The sequence below is a fragment of the Vipera berus genome (assembly GCF_964194415.1).
Source record: "Vipera berus genome assembly, chromosome: 17".
NCBI classification, from domain to species: domain Eukaryota; kingdom Metazoa; phylum Chordata; class Lepidosauria; order Squamata; family Viperidae; genus Vipera; species Vipera berus.
Window position 1 is genome coordinate 123,853 of NC_138220.1, and position 19,155 is coordinate 143,007.

General features: G+C 57.9%; 2 protein-coding genes across 4 annotated transcripts in view; both read right to left on the reverse strand.

Annotated features, from left to right (window-relative positions):
* Positions 1-11,004, reverse strand: part of KAZN (kazrin, periplakin interacting protein) — a 43,117-nt gene extending 32,113 nt beyond the window's left edge. The window contains exons 1-6 of one of the 3 annotated variants that reach the window (XM_081341199.1): positions 10,798-11,004; positions 10,444-10,710; positions 9,896-10,031; positions 9,498-9,710; positions 8,876-9,011; positions 8,024-8,184 (exon numbers count right to left, since the gene is read on the reverse strand). In XM_081341199.1, the coding sequence (XP_081197325.1) occupies positions 8,024-8,184; positions 8,876-8,957 (243 nt within the window). In that variant the 5' untranslated portion in view covers positions 8,958-9,011; positions 9,498-9,710; positions 9,896-10,031; positions 10,444-10,710; positions 10,798-11,004. Of the gene's footprint in view, positions 1-8,023; positions 8,185-8,875; positions 9,012-9,497; positions 9,711-9,895; positions 10,032-10,443; positions 10,711-10,797 lie in introns of those variants that run through there. The other 2 variants (XM_081341200.1, XM_081341202.1) reach the window with 2 other exon arrangements.
* Positions 11,005-11,124: 120 nt separating this feature from the next.
* Positions 11,125-18,648, reverse strand: PRDM2 (PR/SET domain 2). The gene is made up of 3 exons (XM_081341198.1): positions 17,915-18,648; positions 13,066-17,395; positions 11,125-12,371 (listed from the first exon to the last, which is right to left on the reverse strand). The coding sequence occupies exons 1-3, from the start codon at positions 17,931-17,933 to the stop codon at positions 12,359-12,361; spliced, it is 4,362 nt and encodes a 1,453-aa protein (XP_081197324.1). The 5' UTR covers positions 17,934-18,648; the 3' UTR covers positions 11,125-12,358.
* Positions 18,649-19,155: the final 507 nt, after the last annotated feature.

The window sequence follows — 19,155 nt, forward strand, 5'->3', positions numbered from 1 at the left end:
TCTGGGTTGGGCCAATCTGAGGGAGTCTTCCCGGGGGGGGGGATTTGTATCCAAGAAAGGTGGCATCACTCAGCTGCTCTCATGGCTCTGGCGTGCCAGGGAGGCCACCCTGGCCAAAACGACTTGTCAGAATTAAGGCTGAAAAATAATACAACACTAAAACGCAATCAAACAATCCTTAGAGGCTGTTGTGGCAACAAAACGTCTCTATTTTAATAATTTCAAAAATGAAAGGTTTTGGGGGGGGTCCTCCATAATTTTTAAAAGGGCAAGGGGCCTCAGAGAAAAAAAGAGGTTTCTTGGGAACAATGCAGCCTGGCTTACTGAGTGGTCTCCTGCCCCACGACCATTCGTAGCCACAGCAGCTGCTGGCTTCCAGGCGGGGGCGGCTGGGGTGCAGCCTCCCCGCTGGCATTTCCGCCCGTGTCAGATGCAATGCTGGGCCATTGTCACCCCCCCAATTGCTACCAAACGGTCTCCCCTCCCTCCCACCAGCCTCCTTGGGCCAGATTTATTCATGTTTATTCCATAAAATCATAATGATTCCATAAATCGTCATTTGGTGCCGTGGGGCTTTTTTTTTCATTTTTGCCTCGTATTATTAAGTTTTGCTCCGGTGCATGAAAGGAAGCGCACGGAATCTAAAGGCCAAGAAGAGCCGGTCTGAATCGTTGGAGGCGAAGTGAACGTGGGGAATTTCCAGTCATGACTCTGACCAGGCACCTCTTGCATCAGGATGCCAGGCATGGGCGAGACCAGGTGGGTGTGACTGGCAGGAGGCTGAATCGGCTTTCCCTCTGTGGGCAATAAGTAGGAGATGCTTTTAGAAGCAATTTATCAATCGGCCAATTGCTTAAAATGCCAACGATAAATCAGGTCGGTATTCCTGGCAGGCAGTTGGCAGGGGGCGGGTTGCCCTTCTACCCACACCTTGCAAAGATGGACAGAGCGCCACCTGGCACGCCTCTTACCCGGCTTCTCTGCTGAAGCCTCCGAATTGCCAGCGCCGTCCTCTTCCCGAAGAGCGGAGCTGTGCCAGGGCTGTCTGGCCTCCGGGGAGCCTCCGGCCTGCTTCGGGGCCAGTCCTGCACCTGATTCTCTCTGCCTCTCTCGTGCTGCTCGGCTCCCTTGTGCTTAAATGTTATGGGTGACCCAGAAAGGGGCTCTTTGGTGTCTGTGGGGGGCGAGGTGTGTTGCACCCCCAGTCAGTGGAGGAGGCGGCCCAATCCCTCCCCAGCCTCTCTCATGTGGGGCTGCTGTCAGCCAAGGTGGGTTCGCCGAGGACCCACCTGGAGCCAGGCTCAAACGTTCGGCCACAGAGGGCTGGGTTTGGGGTGCCCTCCCCTCCTGCTGCAGTCTTGCCAGCATCCAGTCTCATGGCCAAGACTTGGGGGAGCCAATGACCAGCCCTCCCCCCCAAAAAAACTGCCTGGGTGGTAATAATAATAATAATAATAATAATAATAATAATAATAATAATAATAATAATAATAATAATAATAATAATAATTTTATTTGTATACCGCCCTTCTCCCGAAGCACTCAGGGCGGTGAACAGGGCAATAAATACTAAAATACAAAAATACAAAAATTAAGAAAAGATTAAACATAATGCCCAATACAATACAACAATAAATACAATACGTTAAAAACAATAATAAAACCGAAACCCATCAGACCAGGCCGGCTTGTTCAAACAAGTAGGTCTTTAGATCACGTTGGAAGGAGCGAAGGTCGGGCGCCGTCCGGAGCTCAACCAGTAAGCGGTTCCACAAATCCGGAGCACCCACAGAGAAGGCCCTCCCCCTGGGGAGCCACCAGATAGCATTCTCTGACCGGTGGCACCCTGAGGAGGCCCTCTCTGTGGGAGCGCACTGGGCGGAGGGAAGTTGATGCCAGCCGCAGGTGCTCCCTAAGGTACTCCGGACCCATGCCATGTAGGGCTTTAAAGGTCATTACCAGCACCTTGAATCTCACCCGGAAGACAACTGGAAGCCAATGCAGCTCACGGAGCAAAGGTGTAACATGGGAGTATCGGGAGACTCCCAACACGACTCTCGCGGCTGCATTCTGCACCAGTTGGAGCCTCCGAGTGGTCCTCAAGGGCAGCCCCATGTAGAGAGCGTTGCAGTAGTCTAACCGAGAGGTCACGAGCGCATGAGTGACCGTACGCAAGGCATCCCGGTCTAGATAGGGCCGCAACTGGCGCACCAGGAGAACCTGGGCAAAAGCCCCCCTGGTCACAGTTACTAAATGATCTTCAAAAGAAAGCTGTGAGTCTAGGACTTGCGGGCCCTATCTACGGGGGGGGGGGTAACCTGCAGATCTCCCTCAGGTTGTCCTGGGGGTGGGAGGGGATGGAGCCCCAGGCGCATTAGGTGTCCATTAGCCCATCCTCCCCTGCCGATGGGGCTGCCCCTCGCCTCCTCCTCCTCCTCCTCCTCCTTGACAGTGACTCAGAGCTTCGCCATCTTCCTGTGGAGCGGGGGCTGAAGAGATACCTGCGGTTACCCTGACAACGGCCATTTTCCCATCTCTTGAGGAGCGCTGGAGGGGGGGGCTTCTCTTTCCCCCTGCAGGAGTGACCCCAGTCCTGCCAGCCCCCCGGCCAGGATGGGGGTAGCTGTGGCCCCCAGGCAAGCAGTTTCCTTTAGCCAGGCCAGTGCCTTTGTTCCTCAGGAGGGGCCAAAGAGCCATTTTCATTCATCCCTCTCTGTCCAGCAACCTCGCCTGCCCCGTCGTGCCCCCCTCTCTTAATCCCACCAAGAGTCCACGCTGGCTTCTATGACTGGTCAGTTCCTGGGCACACGGAGGCTGCCGGGGGCTTTTCTCCAGCCAGCACCCTCTGCGGGTTTGTCAGGCAACACACTGCTGGACGGAGCCTGGCATGTTTGTGAACCCTGGTCAGGGCTTAGCTTGTTTGGTCGCCTGCCACGGCCACAGCAAATAAGCCGTGCTGGCATTCAGACGTCCTGTTGCACCTGCAGCTCACCTTCCACAGGGCCCAACCTCTCCGTCTGAAGCTTCTCAGCCAGCTTGGAAGCTCCTCTCTCTCTCTCTCTCTCTCTCTCTCACACACACACACACACACACACACACAAACCCTGAAAGGTCTAACAGCCTCCCCAGATTCTGCAGCAGATCAAGCAAAGCCCCCCCTCGCCCTCTCCTCTCTGGCGTTTCCATAGAAATGAGTGTTGGTTTCCATCTGCTTCTGCCGGAGCCGGCTCCCCTCGGCCCAAGAGCTGCTGGCTGCCACCCCCCAACCCCAGGCAGCCTGCAGAGGGGCCCACCTCCTGGCCCCGGAAGAGCCCAGTGCCGGCTCCCACCGGGCCAGCACAGGCGCAGGAGTTGGGCTGCACCCACCGGGGCGCGTGGGCATTTGGCCTGGCAGCAGAAGGCACTGGGGCCAATTCCTGGCTCCGGGTTCCCCCCAGGATGGACCTCTTGCATTATTTATCAACAACGAAGCTGGAAAAAGAGGCCCCTCCCTTTTGAACGTCCCAGCTGAAGACACCCTTGACAAGACTGACAGGGAGGGAGGGGGGGCAATCCAACGGCCTCCCCCGGGCGATGGTGCACCGAGGCCTTGGGAAAACAGCGCCGGATTTGGCCGATTTCTTTAGCCTCAGGGCTTTCGCATTTTGGAAGAAAATGACCACCACCTATTTCTACCTGCCTGGCCGAGATGCCCCAGGAACCAAGCCCGGCTTCGTCCAGCACCCTCCACTTTGGACCCCTCCGGCCGTCCCTTTCCAAACCAATTCCTGAAGGAGGCAGGCGGAGTGCCAGGACGGCCTTTTCTCCCCCTCCCTGCAGGAACTGGGGCTGGCAGGAGAGCATCACAAAACCACCTCTCTAACCACGGTTGGAAGGCTGCAAAAACTGCCATGGTGGAATTAGCGGGCTTTAGCACGTGTACTAATTAAGCATGAATTTGGGAAAACTGGAAGGCAGGAATGAGCAAATAAACGCTGCCTGAAACACAACCTAATGCAGAACAAATGGAGCTGCTAAGTAGCCCCCCCCTTCCCCTGGCCCGTCAGCTAATGGGAAGATTTCTGTAATGTAGACAAATAGATCACACACACACATCCGTCCTGCCTCCCTTCAATGCTACTGACAATCCTCTAAGTATACCAAGAAGCCTGGATGGCTTCCCTCTGCCCCCTCTGCTTATACCGGCACCTTTAATAATTAAAAGAATCAAAAATAGAGAATAAAACCATTTTTGTTCTGGTCTCCAGCAACAGAAAACAAGCAAAAACTCAGAATTGCACTGAATCTAAACCACGATGCAAGTAAACCACTCCTAAACCAAGCCCACCGCAGGTTTTACAGCGTGCTTGGTTACAATAAAACTCTTTTAATCAATTTATTTATTTATGGGATTAAATAGAGACTTATTTATTGGGATTAAATTAATCGGGATTAAAACAGGCTCTTGAGCCTCCTGATAATTTAGACCATGTGGTTTGCAAATATTTGTATATCTCTGAAATATAAATATGATACTGTTTGTTTGTAAGAGGACATTCTCGCTAATACACCATCCCTGCTTAATAAAGCCCCCCCCCCAAAAGAGTTGGCATGCGATGGAGGCCCCGGCCTGCTCTCCTGCTCGGCAGGCTTCAGTGGGCAAACGGCCTCTTTTGCTTTTCTTCACCTAAGCGCAGAATCTGCCTCTTGAGAAGCAACCTGAAGCCCAGCGCCAGGGACCTGGTCAGGTGGGGGGGGGAGGTGGAGAAGAGGGAAGCCACCGGGAACAGAGCAGGTGAGCAGGAGAGATGAAGCCGCCAGCCTTGGGAATCCCCCCCCCCGCTGGTTCCAGGACCATGGACAGCAGGCCGAGGACAGCCCCCCCCTCCCCAGACACGTTTCCCCCAGAGAAGATTCAGAGGAGGAGGCCTCTGCTTTGGGCGGGCATCCACCCAGGTCCTTGGCCCTCCTCGTAAGGCAGGTTTCAAAGCATCCACTGCTCTGTCCAGCAACAGCTGGATCCGTTTTGCTTAAGGGGCCATAATTCCCACACGGAATAAATAATAAACCTTCAGCCTCGGTGCCCATTTTCAGAGGCCCAACCTCCGCTAAACATTTCTCTCCATTTTTTTTACTGCTCTGTCATCTCGGAAACACAGCCTGAAGAGGCCGAATTTGCATTTCAAATCATCGTTTGTTGTTATGACAACACACAGGATAGATTTTCCTCCTCCCCCCCTTTTCCTTTTTCTGGGCTTTTGAACTACTCATCATCATCGTTCACATTATGGTGTACAAGTAAAATTTTAAAATCTGACCTTGCCTGGAGGATGCCTACTATCCTGTGCCTAGGACAATGGAAAGCAGAGAAAAGGAAATTAAACAAAATCTCTCTCTCTCTCTCTCTCACACACACACACACACACACACCACGGGTGGGACGTGAGGTGTGAAATGTGGCTGGCGCAGGAATAGCAAGCCAGACACCCCCTCCTCTCCAGCCAGAGAAAGGGGCCTTTCCGGAAAGCCCAGCCCGCCCAGGGCTGTGGCAAAGCCTCCTTGCTCTCTCTCTCCTGGGCTCACAGAAGCAACCGGCTCTGTTTTTTAAAGGTGGGGAGGGGGCTATGGATCCCGAGGGCAGGTGGGTTCTCGCTCTGAGAGCCACCTACAGCCATGATCTCTTGCGGGTCTGGTAGGAGGGCAGCCTCCTTCCGTCAGACCGAGCGGCCCCCACATTGGCTCCAGCCCAAGTTCTCCAGAAGCTCAGGCAGACACTCTCAAGGAGTGGAGAAGGAGTGGGACGACCAAAGGCTGCGTCCATGAGGCTGGAGCTCAAGGTGAGGCCTGCAAACCAGCTGGATCCCTCACCCAGTAGCAGTGTGGCTGCCCATCAGCTAACCTTTTGGGTCGAGGAAACGGGTGCCACCCACAACCCTCTGCCTTTCTTTTGGCTACTCACTCAGTGGGAACCCCCACATGGGTGGCCATTTTGAAAAAAAGGATTCAAAACTTTTAGAAACTCATTTTTAAGTACAATGTCCAACCTGTGTCTATTTGGGGTTGCAATTTTTTGTCAAATCCATCCCAGTTATGCAAATATATCCTTCTAATGTATGCCATAATGCGTTTATGTACACGGCTTTTATAAATATTTGCATTGCTGTGCAGATATTTTTCACACACACACACACACACACACACACACACACACACGGTATACCGTCCATACGCTGTAAACATATAATTTTCAGAATGCTGGACTAGCTGAAGCGGGTTTTTTAAACTCATCTCTGAGGAGGTCATTGAAATTTCAGCTTTTGTTGCAATTTTTTTTTGCATTAAACTGAATGATTAACAACACAGAAGTATATTTCAGCAAAATATTAATCCAAAATCTTACGTAAAGCTACCTAGAAACTACTTTCAAGGAAGCCGTGGGTCACGCAGCCTGACCGACCTTTCACTGCAAGGATCTCCCCCCAAATTCACAGATAAATCACCCCCTTTGGTGCCGCAATTTTCTTTGCTTCCTTTATTAAAAAGAAACGAAACAGTCGGAAAGTTTCACTGGAACTAAAGATGCCGCTATCCTCACCGAGTCTTTTCTAACTGAAAAATCACAGGACTTGATATTCCCTCTTTTTCAAAAATTAAGGTGGCAAATGTCTCTGAGAAATTAATCAAGGTAATCGCTCTCCAAACACTGTGATTTATTCTAGTGGCCTTAATTAGATCTTGATGGCCAACTGTGAAAATTGAGGACTGTAATTCACAAGTTGTGGCCACGTGCTGATGTTTATTAACCTCGTGGCTTCGAACCCGAAACATTTCATGTTTTCAGGCATCTTCAGGAAAATCTGCCTGGTATAACACATTCCCAGATTCTATTTTCTCCTTCTGCGCTCCAGAAGAAAAACATTCAGGTGTAGAACAAATCGAGCCAAAGGGACGATCCCTGTGCAGGTGGGCCCCACTTTGGAAAGAAGGGCCCGTGGTCCCCAAATCCCGGGAGACAAATTTGGAAACATCTCAGCCAGCGCAGAGGGACGCTGGGTGGTCCCGTTTTTGTTTCCTTCAGCTGAGGAGGAGCGAAGAGATCTCTTTCCCGGGAAACTGCTCTCCCCCTGCCCTCAGGCTGCCAGGTACAACAACCGGGCCAGGAAGGTTAACGGGAAAGGAAGCTGCGCTTTATCGGCCGCAGATGAGAACACGGCCATCCCCTTCCCTTCCGAAGCTAGTGGCTAGAGCTCACAACGCCCCATGCTTGTAGACCAAGAAAACAGATCTCCTCCTTTCCAGCAGCACATGGGCCAACCAGGGCTGAACAAAACTACAAACCATGCCAAAGTTAAACCGCAACAATCGGAGGGTTCCCGTGGGGTCAAACTTGCGTCCCAAGACCAGCATCCCCGTCCGGGAACCCAGCTCTGTGGCCCGTGCCGAGAAGGGCCTCCCACCTGCGCTTGCTGCATCGAAAGCGGTAGAAAGAAGGCAGCTTGGATCTTCCCATGAGCCTCCACCGCCCCGCCCCACCCCCGCCGTGCCTCGGTTCAGGGCAGGCAATGGATCTAGACCGGAAGCAGATTCACCTGGTCCCACCTGAGGACCTGCTAAAACCAAGGGGGAGAGAAGAACAGCTGCCTTTTACAGCCCCTCTCTGCTCCGGCGGAAAGCGGCCAGGTGGCTTTCAAACGTCAAAGGCCACACTGGAGAGCAGGTAAAGGCACGGCTGATTCGGCCACTCACGGAAGATGCAGGACAGCTGGAGTCCCGTCTCTGCGGAGGATTTCCCAAACGGAAAGGAGGGGTGGCCTATGGCGCCCTTCGGACTGGGCCATCAGGGCCCGCGCTTGGCTTCCGCTCAGCCGTGTGTGAACCCAGCCAGTCTGTTTTCAAAACCATGGTTTAGCGTGTCGTGAGAAGCAAGCTGATTGTGGCTTATTCAGAGACCTGGACTTGGCAGGGTGAGTGAACCCTGCGCGCTGGGGGGGAGGGGGGAGCCTCTTACGAGATCCACCGGTCCCGCAGAGGGGAGGGGGCTTACCTGTGCGTCCATCAGGAGCTGGGTCATGAGGGACATGGACCGCCGCAGGGTGCTGCTCTCGCCGGGCAGGAAGGCCCGCTGCTCGTCCTCCTCCAGCGCCCGGGCCTTGTGGACAAGGAAGTCCGAGATCTGGTCATTCAGCGTGCGGAGCGACTGCAGGGCTGAGAAGGAAGGAAAGAAGGGGGGAAAGAGGGGTCACCTCCAGCGAGCGGCAGCTGGGGGGAGGGAACCCAGCAGAAGCCTCCATATCCCGCACCCTAACCCTAACCCCTCCGGCAAGGGCGCCCTGGGCGCCTGCGCGCGGGTGCCCCAGCCAAGCGCTCCTGCGGGAGGAGGGAGGCCGGCCTCGGACCGTCCAGCCTCTGCAGCCTCCGAGGCCGCCGAGGGGCTCCGGCGTGGCCAGTGAGGTCCCCTGGCGCGGCCCTTAGGCAGGAGGCCCATCACGTGGGCCCAGAAAGGGCGCTGCCCCTCAGGGAGAATTTCAGACTGATGCTTTCCGGCATCTTTTGGAGGGGACCTGGGGTGAAGGTGGCCAAAGGCGCCCTGGGGCTGGAGGACTCTGACTGCCCTAGAGAAGCAAGAGGGTCCGCCCTGAAGAACTGTAGCTGAAGAAGGCTGCCCAGAACAACACTGGCTTCAAAAGCGACCGACAAGAGTGTTTGTGGGTGTCGTTCATCTCTGCCCTGTTTTCCTGGGTAATGTTTTGCTTGGCCCACCTCCACCTCTGAGCCAGCATTTCCTCCATCACCGGCTGTCAAACCTGGGACTTCCGTGATGCTCCTCTTGGAGAACTCATTCCTTTCCCTGGGCTCTGCAGCAGGAGAACCCCCCCCTCCCCCCAACTCCTCTCACCTGCCTCCAGAAGTTGACACTGGTGACCAAAGACCTGCGAGAAGGTGACCGGACTGGTGGTGTCCACAGAGGAGGCCTCCATGGCTTTGGCAGGTCTCCCAGCTCAGTTGTGGGGGGGACTCCTCCTCCTCCTCCTCTGGGGAAGCAAATGGGCCAGAGATCAACCACCTTGGGGGGCAAGGGGAGGCAATCTCACCTCTGACCTGATAGTGAGAGACCTCCCAAGCCCCGGAGACGTGTCTTCCTCAGACCCGGGGTCAATTTCAGATGCTCCCAGATGACCCAATCAAACACTTTTCCTTCCTGGGAAAACTTGGCAATTTCCCCCGTCGGGTGACCAACTCTTCTTTCGTGAGGAAGCCTTGCAGGACCCTTCCCCTCTTTGGCTTTCGCACTCTTCCAGGGCTCCTCTGGCAGAGCCAGCAACCCCCCCCCCATCCAACAGCATCAGGAAGCCGGCCAGCGTCCTCCTGGGTCTGGTTCCCAGGAAGTGGTTTTAGGAATCCTTGCTGAGACCGAACGATGCTCATCAGAATGGTGATGGTGGCTGACAGTTTGGGATGGAGTCTGATATAAAAGGGGGGGGGGAAGCCTCCTCCTCCCCCTTCCGGCCCCTGCTTACCTAATGCATCTCTCTGGTCCTCTCAGTCGGTCCCCCTTTCAAGCTTTTGCAGCTGAGCCCCTCGCCCGGCAGCAGCCTCCTCCTCCAGCAGTCCAGTCTCCTCTACACTCCGGCAGTCTGCTGTCCTCCCTCCCTCCCTCCCTGGGCTGAGAGAGGGGAGGGGCTAAGGCGCATCACTGCTGACGTCGCCCTCCTGCAGTCTCTCCTCCCAGGCTGGTCGCACAAAACAACACTCTCCTGAAAACGGGAGGGGAGGGGAAGCGGTCCCGACCACCGGGGCCGTCCCCTGATGCAGAGGCCTGTCTCTGCTCTCCTGCCTCCGCTGGCCTTCCCTCCCCCCCACCCCTCTTAAACCGGAGGGGAGAGAGGGCACTTAAAGGGTGGGGCTCGCTGGCTACCTGGTCTCTATGGGTCTAACAGCTGGTGGGAGCCGAGTATCCTGGATTCCAGAGAAAAGACAATTCTTTGCTAGTAAACACAGGTGGGCCCTCCGCTGCTGATGTGGAAGCGACCAAACGTTGAGGGCACATCCATCTGCAAAGTCAAGCCCGGAATCTTTGGACCAAAGGAGTTGAGCCCCCCCCCGCCCCCCTATCCAGCCTTCGCTCCAGGCAGGGAAGGGGGCTGTCCGGTCTCTGCCTTTAGGAATGTCAACTTCAAAAGCATCTCGTTAACATCAGCACAGAATCTGCCCCCCCCCGCCAAAAAACTACCCCTCCCGACACCTGATACGACGGTAATGATGATGGGGCCCTTGGGTCACTGTGACGCCCCTTTGGCTACACGAAAAGCGCCATTTTTTCTACCCCTTCCCAGGTCAGCCCCTGCGATGCCTCCTCTTTCCTTGCCAGGTTCGGCCTCCGTGTCTGGCTCGGAAGGGGAGATCTGATGGAGATCTGCCAGCGACTCGGAAAGCCCAGATCTCCCGATACACATCTGAACTTACAGGCGTCCAGATGTCCTCCTGCCGGTTGCCAGATCCTCCTGCGGACTAAATCTGCGTGCGCCTCCTTTCCTGCCTCCTGCGCCCCTTGGGGTCAGCGTCAACTGCAGGTTCCCTGCGTGGCTGCCCGGTTCCGCTCTGTGCCTCCGAGGCCGAAGCAGCCTGTGAGGAAGGGGAGGGAAGACCCCCCCCCGTTTCTGCCGAGGAGCCATTCTGCACCGGAGTCAGATCTGTCTCTCTCGAGGAAGAAGAGCCTCCTCGGCCTGCTGTCTGGAATGGAAGGTGAGTCAGTTCTTCCCTCGGAGGAAACCCCCCCCCCTCGTCTCGCCTCCTCTCCCCCCAGGAGCGCCTTCTTACTGGTGCCCCCAGATGGCTGGCTGGCGGAGGAGCCCCCTGGGCCGCAGCCCCACTGCAGCTGTTCCGGAGGGTGGTGGGGAGCCCGTCTCCCTGCCGAAGGTGAGGGGCTGCACGGCTGACCCTGACCCTCCTCTTTTCAGAGGGCAGCTGGCCACGGCCGGCCTCGGCCTCCTTTCCACAAGGCCGGCTGCCAATTCGTATCGTGCCAATGACGTCCCAAAGCAATGACAACCTTTTCGTTTTGTATGGCAAACTGGAAATTTTAATGTTTTTAATAGAATAGTCTTTGCATCACTCTCCAACAAGAAAAAAAGAGGGGGAATGAACTACAGAACAGCAAACTTTTAATACCATCTTCAGACGAAAGACCCTCTCCTCTCTCCCACATAAACAAATCAATGAAAAATGTAAATCACATATAATACAACTGAAGCGTCAAAAGCAATTTAAATAATTTTAAATATTTTATCCCCCCTTTCCAAAGCTGCTACGGGTGCTTTGTACAACTGTTGGGTGTTGACGATAAGTCAGGAGAAAGAAACGCAACCGAGAGACAGATAAAAGGGAATGATAGCAAGAGGCATGAAGTCACCAAAACAATATCAAAACTTCAAATTTTAAGAGGTAGATCACTTTTCTTTTTTAAGTCGAGGACAAAGAGTTTTGAAAAATGGGGGGGGAGTCAAATGAAGCAACTGCTGTTCACCCAAATGGAAAGGCCAGGTTGGAAAAAAAGAAAGCCACCTCTCTGGAAAAAAAGAGGCAGGGGAGATTCAGTTCTGCTTTACAACAAAGGAAAGGGGGGGGCTTTTGCCCCCTCTGCTGCACCCCCCCCCCCGGATGTAGGGCATCTCTTGGGGGCTGCACCGTCTTCTGCGAGGAGCTGGTCGTTCACCACAAACTGCCCACGTCTTGTCCAGCCCAGGGGAATTTGGGATAGGGAAACCTCTGACCCACCGAGGTCCCTCCTGCCCCCCCAAGGGGGTGAAAGGCAGCGACTGGCACCAGAGCCAGCGGGGAAGAGGCGGTGGGTGGAGAGGCTGAGCAGAGTCCCTAGAGGACTTTTCGTATTGGCTGGCGTGACACAAAGGCCTTCGCAGACTGGCTGACAAAAACTTACTTTAGGCGCCGTGTCATCCCTGATACTCGCTGGGGGACGAGCGTTGGCGAGCCCCCCGCCCTGCTGAGTTTTTATCTGCTTCCCTCCTTACTGTGCCAGGTAAAGCCCAACCGAGCAAGAAGCCCAAAGGTTGAATCTGCTCCCAAAGAGCCTGAGCAAGTCCTTTGTAAAAATCCCAGGGCTGCCGGGGGGGGGGGGGGGTTGGGGGGGTGAGGAGAGGAGAGGAGAGGAGCAACCGCATGCCTGGGTGTGTGTGTGTGTGTGTGTCTTGTCCCTGTAGCTCAGAATTGAACCCATCAGCAACTACCCGCTGCATCAGCGCTTCTGCCTGCGGGGAGGCCGGGGCCTCTGCTCTCCAGCGGCTGCGGCAGTGCCGGACATCAGGCGGGCCGAGCCCCTGACCAGGAAACTCTCATTTACACGTTTGGAGGGTTCTTCTTCTCAAAGGAGGCTCCTGCAGGGGAGGAAGCAAAAGCCGTGATGTGGGGAAAGGGGGGGGAGCAAAGAGAGACGACGGATGAGGAGAACTTCCTCCCCTCGTTTGGCAGTCGGAGGGTGCCCTGCTTGGATCGGGAGAGCCACAGAGGGCTCGTGCCCAGTCCTGCATTAACAAGAACGGGAACCCACGGAGGACGGGCAGCGCCAGGCTGAGGAACAAGCTTTTTAAGGCTGCCATTTGCGGATGCTGCGTCAGCCAAGGACCCACAATGGCGAGGCGGCCTTGGGCACAACAGCGCAAAAGGCCAGGGACAAGCAAGGAGCCGCGGGTGAAAAGGCCAAGGTGGTGGGCGGCCTCTTTTGCACTCGTCGGCCAGCTCTCCAGGCCAGCCACCGTGCTACTCTGCCTCTGGCCTAACGTGGTGTGTGAACCAGGCCACTTCAACGCAAACCGGGCGAAGACCCCCAACCGGGGGAATCCCAGCCGGGCTGTGCGTGAGACCAGGTCCAGGAAGCCCCCCTCCCAGCGCTGAGTGGGATCTGCCCCGAGGGCCTCACTGGCCAGAGGGCCCCTCCCCGGCTGCGCCCACCTCCCAGCCGCTCTCATGAAGCAGCTGCGGGGGCCTTTTTGCTGCTCCCCTCCTTGCCCACTCAAGGTGGAACCCGCCTTCCCCCTCCCGAGACCGGAGGAGCCCCACTGAAGAGCTCACCTGGCGTCCTTCAGCTCCGGCCGGACGGTGCTCTCCTCCCTCCTGCCCTCCGTGGCCTCCGCAGACGTGGTCTGCTGCTGCTGCAGGCTCCGGGTGACGGGCCCCCCCACCCTCTCCCTCGACTTGGCACTGAACCGGTCAGCGGCCTTCCTCTGGCTGGTCAGGGCTGCCTTGCCGCGCTGGAGGCGGATGTGCAGCTTGCGTGAGGCTTTGCCCAGCAGTCCGGGGGGGGCCCCGCTCCTGGCAGCCCCCTTGCTCCGCTTCCCCTCCGGCGGAGCCCCCTTGCCCACTCTCACCAGGCCCACGCTCCTGGCCGCGGCCGGGTGGCCCCTTTTGGGGATCTTGGCGCCCTGCTTCAGCTTGAAGGAGGCGGAGGGTGTCTGGGCAGCTGCGGGCCCCGAGCTGCGGGTGCGAGTCTTGCTCAGCTGAGCAGCAGCGCCCTGCATCTTGATCTCGGTGTCGGCCGTTCGCCGACGGGGGTTGGTGCTGCTCTTGCCGCTGCCGGGAGACGAGCCCCCCCCTTTCGTCTGGGCCGTCTTCTTCTTCTTGGAGGAGGAGGAGGAGTGGCGCTTCCGGGGGCAGCTGTAGGAGGCGTGCTTGTTCAGGCTCCCGATGTAGGTGAACTTCCGGCCGCAGAAGGGGCAGATGTGGGCGCTGGGCTCCGCGCCGCCGGTCTTGAGCTCGGCCCGCTGCTGCTGCTGCTGCTGCGACTTCTTCTTCTGCAGAATGGCCCTCTGGACCAGCTGCTGCTTCTTCTTCAGGGCGCTGAGCTTCAGCTTGTTGGAGGCCGCCCGGCTGGCCTCCAGGCCGAAGTCGAGCTTCTTGGGCTGGCCCACGCGCCGGAAGGCGCTGCCGGCCGGGCTGGGCAAGACCACCCCGTTTTTAGGGCGGACAGCCTGCTTCAGGGGCACGGGGTTCTTTTTCGGGGTGTACCGCTTTTTGTCGCTGGCAGATGCGCAAGCCAAGATGTGCTTGTGCAGCTCGGGCATGTTGTCCACGCTCTTCCCGCACTTGGTGCAGCGGATGGCGGTGGAGAAGGTCTGGGGGATGTTGTGGGTGGTGAAGTTCGTGGCCGTGGCTCCGATGCCATTGGGGTTCCGGTGGTGGTACTGGAACGGGGGGGGCTTGAAGCTGGGGTAGTGCTGGTTGAGGCCCATGCGGACATCGGGGTCCTTCGGCTTGACCCCAGCCGCCATGATTTTGATGGTGGTGTAGAGCTCTTCGGAGGAGTCGTTCAGCTCCTCCTCCTCCTCCTCCTCCTTGGAGGGCTGCAGGGCAGCGCTGGGCAGGCTCTGCATCTCCTCTGAGGTGGCTTTGCTGGGATCGGTGAAATTCTGCGGGCGCAGAGTCCCGCTCTCGAACTGGTGGTGGCTGCATTCCTTGTCAGGGTGCAGGTCTCGCTGGTGCTGCTGGAGGTTGCACAGAAAAGCGAACTCCTTCTTGCAGACGGAGCAGGCGAAGATGTTCCCCACCCCGTGGAGCAGGAAGCGGTGCTCCGACAAGGCTGCCTTCTCCCTGAAGAGCTGGACGCAGAATTCGCACTTGAAGGGCCAGTCGCCGGCATGAACGGACAGATGCCGGGTGAGGTCCTTGATGGCCAGGAAGGGGGCCTGGCAGACATTGCACACAAAGCTCTTGCTGAAGGCTTCCTGGGCGGCCTCTGCTGCGCTGCAGGGGTGGGGGTCCTCCCTCGGCCTCTCACCCCCGGCCTCTCCCTCTTCTTGCTTGAAAGTCACCAGGGGGCCCGGAGGCTCCGGCTGGTCGCCAGGAGAGAGGATGGAAGAGACCACCGAGAGGGGAGGTGGGGAAGGAGAGGAGGAGGGTGATGCGGAAGAGAAAGAAGAAGAGGAGGAGGGGGGGGAGGAGGAAGAGGAGGAGGAGGAAGAGAGAGTGGGTGGCCCGGGGGAAGCGCAGGCAAGAGGCTCCACGGAATGAAGGGGGGAGGCAGAGACGGTTGGGGAAAGGATGGGAAGCGGGGAGTGAGCTGTGGCGTTGGACAGGGGAGAGGGGCAGGAGCTTGGCGGGCTGCTGCCAGGGTCTTCCGGGAGGGGCAAAGGAACAGTGGGAAGGAGAGGAGGGGGAGGCGTGGGGGCCTGGAGCATGGGAGGGCACGCATGATGGGAGGGAGAAGCCGACGGCTCTGGGCACGAGGAGGGTGCCGGCAAAGGCACCTCGGCGACGGTGAGGCCAGAGCAGCCCAACTCTGCCCCAGGGGCTGGGGGAGCCGGAGCAGGCTGCGGGGCTTCGGCTAGCTTGCAGGGGTTCGGCCTGGGGCTCATGTCCGGGCAGGGGTTTTCGGGCCCCAAATCCGTCCCATTGTATTCATTGAGCAGGACCTTCTGCAACATGGAGGTGGTGGGCTTCTTCTTAACTGCACCCCCTGCTGGCGGAGCTGCCTCCTTGCCTTCGCCGTCGCTGCACGGCTTCTTGTGCAGGCTGAGGTCCAGCACAGACTCCCAGGGCGCCTGGGGCCGGCCCTTCCCATTCGACCGCTGCTTCACGCTGCTGGACAGGTCCAAGGGCTGCTGGTTGCAGACATTCCCGAAGGGGGGGCTCGGCGCCCACTCCCTGGAGGCCTTGTACTCTTCCGGGCTCAGCGGTTCCCTTTCTTCTCTCCCAGACAGACTCCACACGGGGGAGTTGCTCCGTCTCCCCAGCTTGGGAGCCTTTGCACCCAGGGCTGTCTCATTCCAAGCGGGCTTGCCTTCGCCGGCTTTGCCAGGCTCTCGAAGGCCCGGACTGTGCTGCGGGGAGCTGGTGCGCCGCTTGAACCGGCTCGAGGTGGCCGGGAGGAGGGGGGAGGAAGCCACGGGGAGCCCCAGCTTTGGGATCTCCCCCGCCGGCAGTGGTGGGGAGGGGGACACCTTATTGTTGTCCTGTGTCTGAAGAAGCTGCTTCAGCTTGGAGGATAGATACACGCTTTTCTCTCTGGGGAAAGGCAGGCTCTCCACGGTCGATATGGCGAGGGGAATCGTCAAGGAACAGAGCGAGGTGATGGGCTCCGGATCCATCTCCGTCTTTACCTTGGCCAGCAGCGGGGGGCTCGCCGTCCTCCTCTTTTTGGCCTCGGGGGTCCCGCTGACAGGGGGCTCCTTCGACTCTTCCACCAGCTGCATCGGTACCGCCTTGACGTTGGGGGAGATCTCCACTGTCACGGGACTCAGCAGGCAATTGAAGCCGTAGACTTCGGCGGCGCCAGGCTCCACCTCGATCACCTCGCAGTTGCTGGTGCTGCTGTTGGACGGGATCTTGCCGTCGATGTAGTAGTTGAGATTCTCTGAGATGTTGCTGGAGACGTCCATGAGATCGTCGGCCTCGCCCTCGCCCTCCTCGCCCTCCTCCTCCTCCAGGTCTGTGCCGGCCAGGTATGTGCCGGGGGCCTGTTGGGCCGGGCCCACGGGAGCCTGGGGCTCCTCCGGTTTTCTCCTGACCCCTTTGGGGATGAGGTGCCGCTCGTGGACCCTCCGCTGGTGCCTGCGCATGTTGGTGTGGGTGCCAAAGACCTTCCTGCAGTACTGGCACGGGTGCAATTCCTTGGGCTCCTTGCTCTCCCCCAAAGGCAGTGGAGGGGGCGGCGTTTTGGAAGTGTCTCTCTCGGCCTCCGGGGCGGGGGCCTCCTGCCTGGCCTTGGCTTCACTCTGGACACCCCGCTCGGCAGCCGCAGCGCTGGCCCCGGGCAGCCGGGTGGAAGCCGAGGGCGAGAGCAGCTTCCGTCTGGGCCCGGCCTCGTGGCGCCGCTCATGGCGCCGGCGGTTGATCTGCGTGCCGAAGGCCTTGCCGCAGTAGCGGCACTTGAAGGCGTGGCTGATGGCCGAGATGTGGATGTGCACGTGGCGCTCCAGGCCCTGCTTGGTGGTGAACTTCCTTTCGCAGTGCTGGCAGGGGAACATGGGTGCCCCCTGGCCGCTGGGCTCCCCCCTGGCCTTGGGGGCCCTCCCCAGTGGCTTTTCCTTGGGGGAGCTTTCGGCGGAGTCCTCGGAGAGGCTGCTCTGCTCCTCCACAGACTCCAGCCTGTCCCCACACCCCCACCCGGACTCCACCTCTGTATTTTCTTTTGCTAAGCTGTCCTCCTCCTCCTCCTCCTCCTCCTCCTCTTCCTCCATGGGCTCCTCCTCCTCCTCCTGCCCCTGCTCGGGATCCTCCTCTGAAGCTTCTGCTCCACCCAGGAGGACCTCCGGCTCATCCTCAGGCCTGGCGGGCGGCTCGCAGGCCACGCTGGAGATGAGCAGGCTGGGAAGCGCGTCGTGATTCACCATCTCTTGGATGACGGCGGCCTGGTCGAGGGGCAACACCGCCGAAACCATTGGGGCTTCGTCCTCCGGCTTCTGGCCTGAGAAATGGAGCGAAGATGGAAAGCCAATAAATGTTACAAATCACTTAAAATAAATACAACAAAGGCAAAAGCCCAGAACGCTCCCCCATGCATTGCCCCCAAAGTCTGGGGTGGGGGTGGGGATATGCTTTTGCAATCCACAAATACCGTATGCGGCTTGCCCCTTTAAAAGCAAAACCCACTCAATAAAATTATTCATTACAAAAAGCTCCAACTCCGTAAGAGCCTGCTTGCCTCCCCCCAATACGGCACCCAATGGCCCTGCCCCCTGCCCCCTTCTGAGCAGGTCCCTCTGTGGCCCCTTCCAACCCCGTGGGGCTAATTCTATGGCCAGGTCTGGGCTGGTTGGGCCGCGTTTTTCCCTTCTTTCACACCGCAAAGGACTTGGTGCTTTGCAAGCCTTCAGACGCCGACCCTGCCCACTTGTGTGCTCAGCGATTCTGCAACCCACCCACCCCACTTCAGCTCCCCTCCCCCCAAGAGCCCCTGGAGAAGAGTGGCAGACACCCCCCCTACCTTCCTTAGTCTCCCGCATGTCGAGGCCTTCCGAAGGAGCCTTCTGCTTCTTGTCCCCGGACTTCTTTCCTTTCTTCTTGGCCTCCTGGGTTTTTTTCTTCGCTAAGAAGGAAAAGTTTGATGCTTAAATGTAGCGCTTCTTTCTGGACGTTTCCCCCCCCACACACACACACATCGCCAAGCAACCAGATGTGGCCACGCTCGCTGCGGGCTAGTTTGCCAGGGCTGCCAAGACCTGCGGCGCAGGAGGCAGCCACCCACCCCCCGAAGGCTCCACTGGAGCTTTTTCAGTGCTTCACCTTTGGGAGGGCTGAGCACGGAGGGGGGGGTCTGCCTCTCCCAAACCCCGGGGCCCTGTGGCTCTCCTCCTTCAGAGCTCTTTCAGAAGCCCACCTCCCACAAGGCTTCGTGGGGCTCCTCGTGGCTCTTCACACGGAACCCTCTGGGGCCGCTCCCCCTCGGGCCCGGCTCTGCCAGGGGCCCAGACGCAGAGACCACGCGGAGGGCCGCCCAGCGCAGCGTGGCTCCCTCAAGGAACTCCCAGCAGTCCATCCAGGGTTCAACGCAAGGCGCAAGCCGAATCTCCCCCAGAGTCTCCAGAGCGTGGGGCAAGAGGGAGGCTCAACAGCTGCACCAGGAGGGGAGGAGGGAGGACCCGGCACCTGCAAGGGAGGACCGCCCCCCGCCCTCCAAGCAGCCGTTCTGGCATTCAGCACGGTGACCTTAATGTGGGTTTAACCCTCACCGCGTCGTCGATTTAGCCAGCAGCTGCTCTGCTTACTAAAAACAGCCAGAATGACAACTTGAGAGCAAATGTAATTTTAGATCCACTCGATCAGAGTCCAAGGAGCAACCAGAAGATCTCTCTCTCTCTCTGTCTCTCTCTCTCTCTCACACACACACACACACACACACACACACCCTAAGAACGTTGACTTCTCTGTTTCTCTGCTCTGAGGTTTTAGGAAAGTCCTTGCAAAAACAGCAGTTTCATTCTTTTTGCCTTCCCTGACTTGCTAATAAACTGTGTCCTCAACATTACGCCCCCCTCCCTCCTTCTTGCACTGCCCCATCAACGTGTGGCAATTTTTGCCCTCGGGATCCCCGGCATCCTGGCAGGGCAGCCTCTGAGCGCTAGGAAAAGCGTCTCTCTCGGAAGAAAGGCAGCAGAGGTTTTCTTGAGGACCGAGAGCATATCTGCTGGGATCAAGGAGGAGAGCCCGATGATTCACTGCCCAAAT